The following is a 13,019-nucleotide window of genomic DNA, read 5'->3' on the forward strand; positions in this document are numbered from 1 at the left end:
GCACCAGGAGCGGCAACCCCTGCCTGGGCATAGCCCCTCCCCTCTGGAAGAGCCTCAGTCTCAGCCCAAGATAATAATGTTTGTTTGTTTGTTTGTTTGTTTGTTAAGTTAGTTAGTTAGTTAGTTAGTTAGTTAGTTAGTTAGTTAGTTAGTTAGTTAGTTAGTTTGTATGCCGCCCCTCTCCATGGACTCGAGGCGGCTAACAACAGTGATAAAAACAATATGTAGCAATCCAATAAAACAACTAAAAAACCCTTATTATAAAAACCAGACATACATACAGACATACCATGGATAAACTGTAGAGGCCCAGGGAGAAAGAATATCTCAATTCCCCCATGCCTGATGGCAGAGGTGGGTTTTAAGGAGCTTACGAAAGGCGAGGAGGGTGGGGGCAATTCTAATCTCTGGGGGGAGTTGGTTCCAGAGGGCCGGGGCCGCCACAGAGAAGGCTCTTCCCCTGGGTCCCGCCAGATGACATTGTTTAGTTGACGGGACCCGGAGAAGGCCCACTCTGTGGGACTTAATCGGTCGCTGGGATTCATGCGGCAGAAGGCGGTCCCGGGAGATAATCATTTATTAGACTTGTATGCCACCCCTCTCCATAGATTTGGGGCGGCTCACAACAACAATAAAACAATATAAGTACAAATCTAATAATTAAAACTATGGCTAAAACCCATTATCTTAAAAAAAACAACCAATAGTACACTATCAACAATCAATATCACAATCATAACCACACATAACTTTTAATGGTCAGAAGGGGGGACATGTGCTAGTTGCCCCATGCCTGGCGACATAGATGGGTCTTAAGCTCTTGCGGAAGGCGGGGAGGGTGGGGGCAGTCCGAATCTTCAGAGGGAGCTGGTTCCACAGGGCCGGGGCCACCACAGAGAAGGCTCTTCCCCTAGGCTCCACCAGACAACATTGTCTGGTCGATGGGACCTGGAGAAGGCGAACTCTGTGGGACCTGATCCAAAGAGCCCCCAACCATCTCTTTTTTATAACCCCTTCCAGAGACATTGGGCTAAAATATGGGAAGGACTCATTGCGGCAAGGGGTGTCTTTTGTCATACAGTGGTATCTTTACTTACAAACGAAATTTGTTCCGTGACAAGGTTCTTAAGTAGAAAAGTTTGTAAGCAACAGCAATTTTTCCCATAGGAATCAATGTAAAAGCAAATAATGTGTGCAATTGGGGAAAACCACAGGGAGGGTGGAGGCCCTGTTTCCTCCCAGGAGATTCCTAGAGAGGCCCCATGGAGGCTTCTTCCCACCTTTTCCGGACCCGTTTCCTCCCAGGAGATTCCTAGAGAGGCCCCACAGAGGCTTTTCTCTGCCTTTTCCGGCCCTGTTTCCTCCCAGGAGATTTCCAGAGTGGCCCCACGGAAGCCTTTTCTGGCCCTTTTTCCTCCCAGGAGATTCCTAGAGAGGCCCCACGGAGGCTTTCCCCCTACCTTTTCTAGCCTTGTTTCCTCCCAGGAGATTGCTAGAGGCCCCATGGAGACTTCTTCCCTTTTCTGGCCCTGTTTCCTCCCAGGAGATTCCCAGAGAGGTCCCACAGAGGCTTCTCCCCACTTTTCTGGCCCTGTTTCCTCCCAGGAGATTCCCAGAGAGGTCCCACAGAGGCTTCTCCCCACTTTTCTGGCCCTGTTTCCTCCCAGGGGATTCCTAGAGAGGCTCCACAGAGACTTCCCTCTGCCTTTTCTGGTTACACTTTCGGAGGCTCAGGTTTGTAAGTGGAAAATGGTTCTTGAGAAGAGGCAAAAGCATCTTGAACACCCGGTTCTTATCTAGAAAAGTTCGTAAGTAGAGGCGTTCTTAAGTAGAGGTACTACTGTACCTGTTTGTTGTATCTCCGTTTTATAATCTCCTCCTTGTATTTATGCTTTTGCTCATTGTAATGACTTTTAACGCCATTACTTTTAAAGTTTTAATCCATATTCCGCCTAGGGGCATTTTGTTGCTGAGAGGGCGGCAGGCCGAACTACTAATATGACTTTGCTTTGTTGTGGTGTTTTTTTAATCGGTTTCAATTTAGTATTGTATTTCGCAAGCCGCTGGCTAGAGTGGGACGGCTATAATTACCTTTAATGAAATAAACCAATATGTAAATCAATCAGAAAAATCAGTAAGTGTAATTAAGGGTGAGATTATATTTTGATCCAGGGTAAAGGGTTATTTGTTTAATTAAATCTGTAAAGCTGCCCAACTTCGCTCTTATATAGGGAGTCCTCAACTTTACAGCAGTTCATTCAGTGACCGTTCAAAGTTATGACATTTTTTCACACTTACGACCATGGCAGCATCCCCATTGTCATGTGATTTACATTAGATGTTTGACAACTGACTCACTTCTATGACGGTTGCCGTGTCCTGGAGTCATGTGACTCCCTTTTGCGACCTTCTGAGAAAAAGTCCAGGGCAAAGCCAGATTCACTTAACAACTAACTTAAAAATTGCAGCAATTCACTTAATAACTGTGGCAAGAACGGTCGTAAAATGGGGCAAATTCTCTTAACAACTGTCTGACTTTGCAATTGGATTCAATAGCGATTGTAAGTCGAGGATTGCCTGTAGGTAGATGTCAAAGGATGTTTATCAATTAATGTAGTCAATTGTATTAAAATATATAGATTGGAGAAATCAGATTCACTTAAAGGCTGTGTTGTTAATAACTGGAGTGATTCACTTAATGAATGTGGCAAGAAAAGTTGTAAAACAGAGCAAAACTCATGTCAGGCCGAAGCCATCGTTTGATTTGGAGACTTTGCCCTGCCACATTGGCCTGCAGTAGAATGTATTCATGATGTGGGAGTTTGGGAGGGGTTGCTGCATGAGGGATGTAGAGATGTAGTCATAACAAATTCCTTCTAGATTATCAAGGTCATCTTTCGTTTGACACCTGCCTGGAAGTTGATGGGAGTAACGGGGATCTTGGCACGAAGGAGACTAGTCAATGTGATGAACTTGTGGGTGGGGGAACAAGGGATTGAACTTTAGGTGGAGAAACCCTCGTGGTTTTAGATTCGGGTTTCTCACAGATGTGTCAGCATGGCTCTGCTAATAAATTGGAACTTTGAGGAATGCTATGCCTCGGATGTTTTCACTTGGTGATATAAATTTTGTGGTCGTAAGATGAGAACTACCTATATATCTTCAATCAATCCTCCATCCTTTACTGCAAATCAAAGCAACTTTTGGAGTTAAAAGCTCCTACTGCCATTTGAGGATATTGCAGGAATTAATTTGCAGACCAGATTATCTCAGGGACCGCCTTCTGCTGCACGAATCCCAGCGACCAGTTAGATCCCACAAAGTGGGTCTTCTCCGGGTCCCATCAACTAAACAATGCCGCTTGGCGGGACCCAGGGGAAGAGCCTCCTCTGTGGCGGCCCCGGCCCTTTGGAACCAACTCCCCCCAGAGATTAGAATTGCCCCCAACCTCCTTGCCTTTCGTAAACTACTTAAAACCCACCTCTGCCACCAGGCATGAGGGAATTGAGATACTCTTTCCCCACTAGGCCTTTACAATTTTATGCATGGTATGTCTGTATGTATGTTTGGTTTTTATAATAATGGGTTTTTAATCATTTTTAGTATTGGATTATTATTGTATTCTGTCTTATTTGCTGTAAGCCACCCCGAGTCTTCGGAGAGGGGCGGCATACAAATCCAATGAATAAATAAAATAAATAAATAAATAATCTGCCAGTTTCCAGCTCAAGCCTTTTTTAAAATTTTGTTTTGTTTTTGCCTAAAAGAAAAACCTGTTTTTATAAAACCCGGAACTATATTGTTTCCATTAATGTTTTCAGAAAGTCTGAGAGCTGATCAGTTAATGCCCTACCGATACATATCTTTATCGAGTGGCTTGAATTTGCAAGCCTTGGCTATTGTGCCTGCACCGATAGCATTTTACGCTGAAAACCGTATTGCATGTTTTAAAAATGTTGATGGCGTTTCAATCCCAGGTGGACATTACCCAGAATTGCAGAAAGGAAAATGTGTGCCACCTTCCGTGGCCTCAAATAGGGATATGTTCAGTTGAGACTGTTTTGAGTGGGCTGGATAAGAGCTGAGAGTTAGAAAAATCATGGAGAAAGGTTGGTTGGATTGATGGGCTAGGTTTCTACCTGCTGTGGATATTTTAGGTTTTGAAGAAATATCCCAATGGTGGATGCTTTCTCAATATTCCAAGGTTGATTATCTCATTGAGGTCTAGTCTCATGCAAGAGAATACAAGACGTTACTCATTTGTGACCAGTGTTAACTGGGCTTCTTTTCAAGCAGTTCCTTAAGAGTTTTGCTTTGGGGTCTTTTTAGAAACACACAAGCACCCATTTTACATTGCTATATTTTGTCTGGGGAAATAAGTAGTGTTGGGTGAACCCAATGAAGTTCGGTTCGGCGAACTCACCCGAACTTGGCTGCGGAGTTTGGGTAAGTTCGCCAAACCTGAACCCTTCTCCATGACGTCAAAGCCCCGCCCCCGGAATCCCATCGTGGGATTCTCCACCTTTTTCTTGCAGCGCCACTGCGGTGTCCTTTTCTGTAAAAATAAAAACTTCCCCGCCTCGAGAATGGCGCTGCAAGAAAAAGGTAGAGAATCCCACAATGGGATTCTGGGGGCGGGGCTTTGACATCACGGAGACTCCTTCCTGGCGCATGGCTTTATTTCCTTCTCCACTCCCCATTTCGGCCAGCCAGGAAGACGTCTTTATGACTGTTGTGGTTCAGCCTGAGGCTGCTCAGGGACCGGCTGTGTCTCTGCTGGCTCCATGCCCGGAGGAGGATGACAGCGAAGAGGAGGGGGCTGAACAGTCGGACGGGGGAGAGGAAAATCAGGAATGGGATGAAGGAGAACAGCATGATAGCCCCGGGGGGGGGCGCTCTCCCCAGCCAGTAGTTTGGAGTCATTAGGTGATGACGCTCAAGCCGTCATTGACATGCGACAGAGACGGTCAGATCAAAGAAAGGAGCAATTAAAGAAGTATTATCAGCACTGAATTAGGAACAGCTGGGTTTGGGTGTGGTCCTCCTTAGCAGGGTTTAAAAGGCAGGCAAGCCCTTGAAGCCATGTGGAGTGTTATCAGTTTGGAGTGGCGTTATCCTGTCTTGTTTCTCGGCGTCTCTGTTCCTGGCTTGTGGCCCAGCAGCTTGGGAAGACCCGTGGGAGGTCTGCTATCTACAACCTCGGCTTGGCAGCAAGAATTCTGTATTGCTGCATGGACTTTTGCCTTCGTGGATATATCTGAAGATACAGCGTTTTCCTGTTTGTAAGGACATTTTCTGTTACCTGTGTTTTTCTTGAATTTTATAAAACTGCCTTTGCCTTTTACCAGTGTGTCTGGCTTCTCTTTTTGGGTTGGTATTGGCTTCTGGAGTGACCCAGACAGAACAGTGACGTCAAAGCTCCGCCCCCGGAATCCCATCGTGGGATTCCGCACCTCTTTTTGCGCTGCTGCGGCGTCCTTTTCCATAAAAATAAAAATTTTAAAATTTTTCCTCCTCCTCTTCTCAGCAGATGACAGCCAAGCGGCGGCGCAAACGCCGAACCCAAAGCCAAACTTTTTAAAAAGTTCGAGTTCGGTATGCCGAACACCGCAAAGTTCAGTACGAGCCCGAACTGTGCAAGTTCGGTTCTCCCAACACTAGAAATAAGAGAATTCTAGCTAGGAGAGATCCTTAATGTGTTTGGAGCAAGAATATGTCTTAACACCCACCCACTCGCCAAAGGGCACTAAAGGGGATACAGTATATCCTACTCGTTAGTGGTATCTGATACTGAGATATCCTACTCCTGAATAGGGAAGTTCCATTTAGAAGTTGATACTTTTTAAAATTGCTGTGATGCTATGCTGGTACTCACCTTAAACTCTGGCCCCGGAGGAGAAGTCATGATTTGCATCCTGCCGACCAAACTTTATGTCTCAGTTCTGGGCAGGGGTGGGTTCTCGATTCTGCTACTGCTGGTTCGCTCAGGGAGTGCCGTGTGGGCGGCCATGCACTTGGTGCAGTACTAAAAAAAAAAGCCTTCTGTGCATGTGCAGAAGCAAAAAACATGTTGGCAGCCCTTATGGCGCCAAGAGAAGGGTCATTCTTTGTCAAGGTGAAATTGAAGCCTTATTTGAAAAGAAACCATCACAAAAACCACATATATGATAGAAAAAAACATGCTGTTTCTAATGAAATAAAAATGAAGATGATTGAAGGTGAGAAAACAGAGAGCGATAGAAAAAAACTTGCTCTAATGAAAAGCTGTTTTCTCACTTTCAATCTTCATTATTTCATTAGAAAGAGCAAGTTTTTTTCTGCAGCTCTGTTTTCTCACTTTCAATCGTCTTCATTTTTATTTCATTAGAAAGAGCACGTTTTTTTCTATCATATATGTTGTTTTTGTGATAGTTTCTTTTCAAATAAGGCTGCAAAAATCAGGCAAGTGGACACCTGGTCCACATGACAAAGAATGACCCAGAACTAGTTCAGGGACATGGCAGGCCTGGGTCACTGCCTATTCTAGTGACTGCCAAGTTAACGGTTCTATAGAACCGGTCCAAACCGGTAGGAACCTACCTCTGATTCTGGGCATTCTAGAAAAATATCCTTTTCTAAATCTCAAAGAATAACGTATGGCTTTTCTCCCATCTTCCCAGAATTGTTTGACAAGGTTGACTTTATAAAACCTGCAGTTCCACCTGCTGGATCTACAACTCCTAGCCAGCATGATGTAGTGACCAGGAACCATGGGAGTTGTAATCCATACACGCAGAGGCCACTCCGTTGGGAATGATGGTCTAACGTTCGGGGCAGTGCTTCTCAACTTTAGCTTCTGTAGGATATGAAGACTTCAGCTCCCAGAATTCCATAGCCAAGATGGCTGGTTGAGGAATTCTGGGAACTGAAGTATTCATACCTTATTGAAAGGCCACACTTACCTTTCTTACTGGATCGGTCTAGGAAGCCGGTGTTGTGTGTGGGCAGGCAGTGGCGAGTGTACAAACCTCCATGCAAGAATTTGAGAAATTGGTAGGGACATGTAGATGCACACACATCACCATTTCCGCTACCGGATCGGCGATCCCAGCTGCACTGGGGGCAGCCCAACACTGCTGGAATTGACTGGAAGGGACTGGAATTGACTGGAAGGATTGAACAACTGTGGCGAGAAAGCTCGCAAAATGTAGCACATCTCAACAACTGTCTTGCTTAGGAACAGAAAATGTTGAGCTCAACTGTATCAACGAAGGTGAGTATTTGTAGCTCAGGATTAAAATGAAGGGTCCTTGATGCTCTGAGCTTAGTTGTTTTCTTGCAGATTTTTCCGTAGCCAAAGACTAGAACAGAACAGAACAGAACAGAACAGGAGAATACAACAGAATAGAGAATACAATATACTGTAGAATATAATCAGAATAAATAATAGAATAGAGAATACAATAGAATAGAGAATAGAATTAAAATAGAATATAGCATTAAAATAGAATATAGAATAGAATTAGAATAGAGAATACAAGAATAGAAAACAGAATAGAAATAAAACAGAATATAGAATAGAATTAAAATAGAATAGAGAATAGAGTAGAATTAGAATAGAGAATAGAATAGAAATAAAATATAGAATATAGAATAGAATTAGAATAAAGAATAGAGAACACAACAGAATAGAAATAAAATAGAATATAGAATAGAATTAAAATAGAGTAAAGAACAGAGTAGAATTAGAATAAATAGAATAGAGAATAGAATAGAATTAAAATAGAATATAGAATAGAATTAAAATAGAATAGAGAACAGAGTAGAATTAGAATAAAGAATAGAATAGAGAATAGAATAGAAATAAAAGAATATAGAATAGAATAGGAATTCAATTCTTTATTGACCATGTGTGATTGGACACACAAGGAATTTGTCTTGTGTGCATAAGCTCTCAGTGTACATAAAAGATATAAGTGATAATTATCATAGTCATCATAAATACATTCATCATCAAACTAGGTAACCTCATCCATGTGAATAACTAGTGACTAGCATTGATGATGTTACCTAGTTTGGGTAATGAAAAGTCTGTAAGAAAACAACCGATCTCAGTCAATTGTGGTTGTAAGTAGAGGACTACTATGCACACCCAGTATATCCCTTCAAATTTCTCCACAAACATATCAGTAAGAATCAAGAACTAAGACAGATTTTTTTCCCAGGATGAAGTTGATTTCCAGTTATTCCCAGCAACATTGAGCCCCAAGGATTCTAGCCGAGGTGGCATCAGAAGTTCTTAGTTATGGCAAAAGTTTTTTAAAAACCTACATTCTGCTAAAAGAGCAAAAAAAAACAGTCACAGCTATCCAGGTCTTCTCTGGGAATGGGGATCGGGGCCTATAAAACTGTAGTGTTTTGTCGTCGCAGTGTAGTGTTTCAGTGTGACTCTTTGGTCTCAGCATCTGGATTTTTGTTTTTAAGGTCTACGGGAACAGTCTCGAAGCAGAGAAGGACCCCCGTTGAATTCCACATGGAACAGCCAAGGGACGGCTGCAAACCCACAAGGTTGCCTTCCATCGGGGAAGAAACGTTTTGCAAACTATACCGCAGTGTGGCAGAAATGTAAGCTGCCCTCCTGTAAGATTCGGGCCCGCACGAGGGGACCCCAGTGCCGAAGCTACGTGTCCGCGGTCCAGGTGGAAGGAGGGGCTCTGGGCGGGTCCCTTGGGACCCTAGTGGCCTATCTGCCGGTCATCGTAGGTGCTGTATCGCTTGACGTGAATGCGCCTGACGCGTTCGCGGGGCTCGAAGTTTCCTTCCTCGTCTTCTCCACGGGAGGCCTGGCTCCGATTTTGGCTCGTGGCCTCCAGCAGGGAGTTGTCAGGCACCCGGGGAGTCTCGTATAACAGGATGTTGAGCGTTTCCTCGTAGATGCGGGCCTCGGGGAATTCGACCTGGAGGGGAAAAGAAGACAGCAGCTTTGGAAAAGCGGAGCGGTGGTTTCGTTCGGCCCCCCTCACACATAACATCACTTGTAACCAGTAGTGGTTTGTACCTGGTACCAGTGTTCCCTCTAATTTTTTTGGGGGGTGGGCAGAAAAGTATAGTGTCTGAGCGGCAGTCCCTTTGGGACTGGGCGGCACAGAAATAATAAATAGATAGATAGATAGATAGATAGATAGATAGATAGATAGATAGATAGACAGATAGATAAACAAACAAACAAACAAACAAACAAATTAAAAACCCACCCTGTTTTGCCTCAGAGAATTTCAAAATAAAATACTGTACTGTGTGTCTATAACAGTGAGCTCATAATAGGGCAACTCTATCAATATCAAAATGCCACTTAAATAGTTGAGCTACTTTCAAACTAGATTTTGATTTTCTTTCTCTCTTCCTTACTCCCATTCTTTTTCTTCCTCTCTTTTTTCAATCTGTTTGTCTTTCTTCCTCTCTTCCTCTCTCTCTCCTTCCCTCTCACTCTTTCCCTCTCGGCTTCTGGGCAGGTTTGGAAAACTCTGAGTTGATGATGATTTTTAAGTGAGCGATTGCTCACTGCTCAGCTTAGAGGGAACTATGCCTGGTACGGGCGACACAATAGCGCGGTAGTGGAAATGGAGATATACTTGCATCTCTGCCTCCCTGATGTGTGCCCGCATGAGATTTGGCTTCTGCGCATGCGCCGGAAGCAAAATCCCACGCAAGGACGCTTGTCCGCGTGAGGTTTTGCTGATTTTCGATGTTTTGGCTTCCGCGCATGCGTAGAAGAAAAGAAAGCACCAAAAATCAGTGGAATCTCACAAACACGAGCGTCCTCATGCAAGATTTTGCTTCCGAATCTCATGATGTGCATGTGCCCACTCACTGGACATACCCGCGCCAGTCTACGGGAGTGCACCAGTAGCGCCGGCAGCAGTGGGCTATGAGCCAGAACGCTAAATCGGGCTCGCCGCGGCGGCTCACAAGTTCTTGCGGGACCAGCGCGATTTTGCTGCTGCACCTGTGGAGGTAGCAAAATTGCGCCCGTGTTCCGGCAAGGTTTTACCTGCAGCTCCGTGCCCAAGTTTGCTACTTCCACAGGTGCAGCAGCAAAATCACACTGGTCCCGCAAGAACTCATGATCCGCTGCGGCAAGCCCAATTTAGCATTCCGGCTTGTAGGCTACCAATGAGGGCCGGAGACAAGGAACCCTTGCCTGCTTGTAACCCTCATATCTTAGAAGAATCAGGGGGCTGAAAGCCATCATGACCCCCCCAGAATGGCCACTTGTTAGGCGCAATACACTAGTCCCCAGGATAGGTTTCAAAAGTACAGGTAGTCCTCAGCCTATGACTACGGTTAATCCCAAACTTTTTCTTGTTTAGGGAGACGTTTGTTAAGCAAGTTTTTCTCCCATTTTACGACCTTCCTTGCCACAGTTGTTACATGAATCACTGCAGTTGATAAGCTACTAACCCAGTTGTTAAGTGAAACTGGCTACCCCGTTGACTTGGCGTGTCAGGAGTTAGCAAAAAATGATAGAAACATAGAGAAACATAGAAGACTGACGGCAGAAAAAGACCTCATGGTCCATGTAGTCTGCCCTTATACTATTTCTTGTATTTTATCTTAGGATGGATATGTGTTTATCCCAGGCATGTTTAAATTCAGTCATTGTGGATTTACCAACCACGTCTCCTGGAAGTTTGTTCCAAGCATCTACTACTTTTTCAGTAAAATAATATTTGATCACATGACTCTGGGGCACTACAATGGTCATAAATATGAACCAGTTGCCAAGCATCTGGATTTTGATCCCATGATCGCAGGGAAGGCTGCCAAGGTTGCAACTTTGACACAGTCATAAGTCAATTTTTCTCAGTGCTGTTGTGATGCGCAGACCACACCCTCCTCAGCTCCGTGAATGGGAAAAACATCACGAAACGTCACGTGATGGCATCGTGGCGTTGCGAGTTTGACACCCGTGATCCAGTCTGATTTACCTGCAGGGCTGATATGCACCCAGCAAATAGAGTGAAGAGTAGAGCAGTGGAAGTGATGTGCCAGTGTCTGGAGGCTGTTGGGGTCTGGATGGGTGTCAACAGACTCAAACTCAACCTGGATAAGATGGAGTGGCTGTGGGTTCTGCCTCCCAAGGACAATTCCATCTGTCCGTCCATAACCCTGGGGGGGGGATTATTGACCCCCTCAGAGAGGGTCCGCAACTTGGGCGTCCTCCTCGATCCATAGCTCACATTAGAGAAACATCTTTCAGCTGTGGTGAGGGGGGTATTTGCCCAGGTCCGCCTGGTGCACCGGTTGCGGCCCTATCTGGACCGGGAGTCACTGTTCACAGTCACTCATGCCCTCATCACCTCGAGGTTCGATTACTGCAACGCTCTCTACATGGGGCTACCTTTGAAAAGTGTTCGGAAACTTCAGATCGTGCAGAATGCAGCTGCGAGAGCAATCATGGGCTTCCCAAGGCATGCCCATGTTACACCAACACTCCGCAGTCCGCATTGGTTGCCGATCAATTTCCGGTCACAATTCAAAGTGTTGGTTATGACCTATAAAGCCCTTCATGGCATCGGACCAAAATATCTCCGGGACCACCTTCTGCCGCACGAATCCCAGCGACCGGTTAGGTCCCACAGAATTGGCCTTCTCCGGGTCCCGTCGACTAAGCAATGTCATTTGGCGGCACCCAGGAGAAGAGCCTTCTCTGTGGCGGCCCCGACCCTCTGAAACCAGCTCCCCCCAGATATCAGAGTTGCCCCCACCCTCCTTGCCTTTCGCAAGCTCCTTAAAACCCACCTCTGTCGTTAGGCATGGGTGAATTGAAATTTCCCTTCCCCCTAGGCTTATAGAATTTATACATGGTATGCTTGTATGTATGAGTGGTTCTTTAAATTGGGGTTTTAAAAGATTATTTTTAATATTAGATTTGTTTACATTGTCTTTTTATATTGTTGTTAGCCGCCCCGAGTCTTCGGAGAGGGGCGGCATACAAATCTAATAAATAAATAAATAATAAAATAAATAAACATCATTCTATCAGGGCTACTTGCCAAGGGAGGGAATACATTTCTTGATGCGTAACAGCTGTCTACAGCCTGATTTAAGAAGTAGCTCTGACCCATGTTCCCTTTATTGCAAGCAACATCTGATTTCCGGCTCTTGTGTGACACGCCTGTTTGTGTAAGAAACCTTGAGCTTCTGTCTTGTCAACTGGCCGACCACTTGGGTGACCTGAGCTTTGGACGGACTATTCTCCTTGCTCCTATTTGAAAGCAACTCACTCAGGGAAGCATCCGAGATTCTTGTTTTAGTTTGCATGCTATTATATTTTGGCCTTGAATAAACCGAGAGAGATACCATAGCAACTGTCTACGTGAGTCGGGAACGGGAAAGCAGGACACGGTCTCCAGTATCTGGATTTAAGAACGGGTCTCTGCAATTTAGAAGGCATCCAACTGCAACCGATAGCAGTTGCAACTGGTAGGCCTCCAAGAGCCTGCCCAGTCTTCTTTCCAGCTATCTAAACGGGTGGCCAGCCAAGCGACATCCACTCCCAAGGAAAGTTAGATTTCCTGGTAGATTCCCATTCAACGGAGTCAAGGAAAAAGCTGGCCAGCTGCCAAACATCCCAATGCGATCTCTATTTCGGAGCATGCCTTTCAGCACCCTGGCCCATCCCTCCTGTGACATGGACGCTGGAGGAGTAAAAAGCACATGTATGTATGTATGTATGTATGTATGTATGTATGTATGTATGCTGCCCCCCAAAATAAAGGGAACTCTCAAATGACACATCCTAGATCTGAATGAATGAAATATTCTCATTGAATACTTTGTTCTGTGCAAAGTTGAATGTGCACAACAGCATGTGAAATTGATTGTTAATCAGCGTCGCTTCCTAAGTGGACAGTTTGATTTCACAGAAGTCTGATTTACATTGTGTTGTTTAAGTGTTCCCTTTATTTTTTTTTTGAGCAGTGTATTTTTATTTTATTTATATTTTATTTTATATTTTACTTTTTTATTTTATTTTA

The 13,019-nt window shown here is 44.6% G+C and overlaps 1 protein-coding gene across 2 annotated transcripts in view; it reads right to left on the minus strand.

The window, feature by feature from the left end:
- Window positions 1-7,863: 7,863 nt before the first annotated feature.
- Window positions 7,864-13,019, minus strand: part of TNFAIP1 (TNF alpha induced protein 1) — a 34,320-nt gene continuing 29,164 nt past the window's right edge. For both annotated transcript variants that reach the window (XM_070735247.1, XM_070735248.1), the window contains exon 7: window positions 7,864-8,936. In XM_070735247.1, the coding sequence (XP_070591348.1) occupies window positions 8,715-8,936 (222 nt within the window). In that variant the 3' untranslated portion in view covers window positions 7,864-8,714. The remainder of the gene's footprint in view (window positions 8,937-13,019) is intronic.

The sequence above is a fragment of the Erythrolamprus reginae genome, chromosome 1 (genome assembly GCF_031021105.1).
Source record: "Erythrolamprus reginae isolate rEryReg1 chromosome 1, rEryReg1.hap1, whole genome shotgun sequence".
Classification (NCBI taxonomy): Eukaryota; Metazoa; Chordata; class Lepidosauria; order Squamata; family Dipsadidae; genus Erythrolamprus; species Erythrolamprus reginae.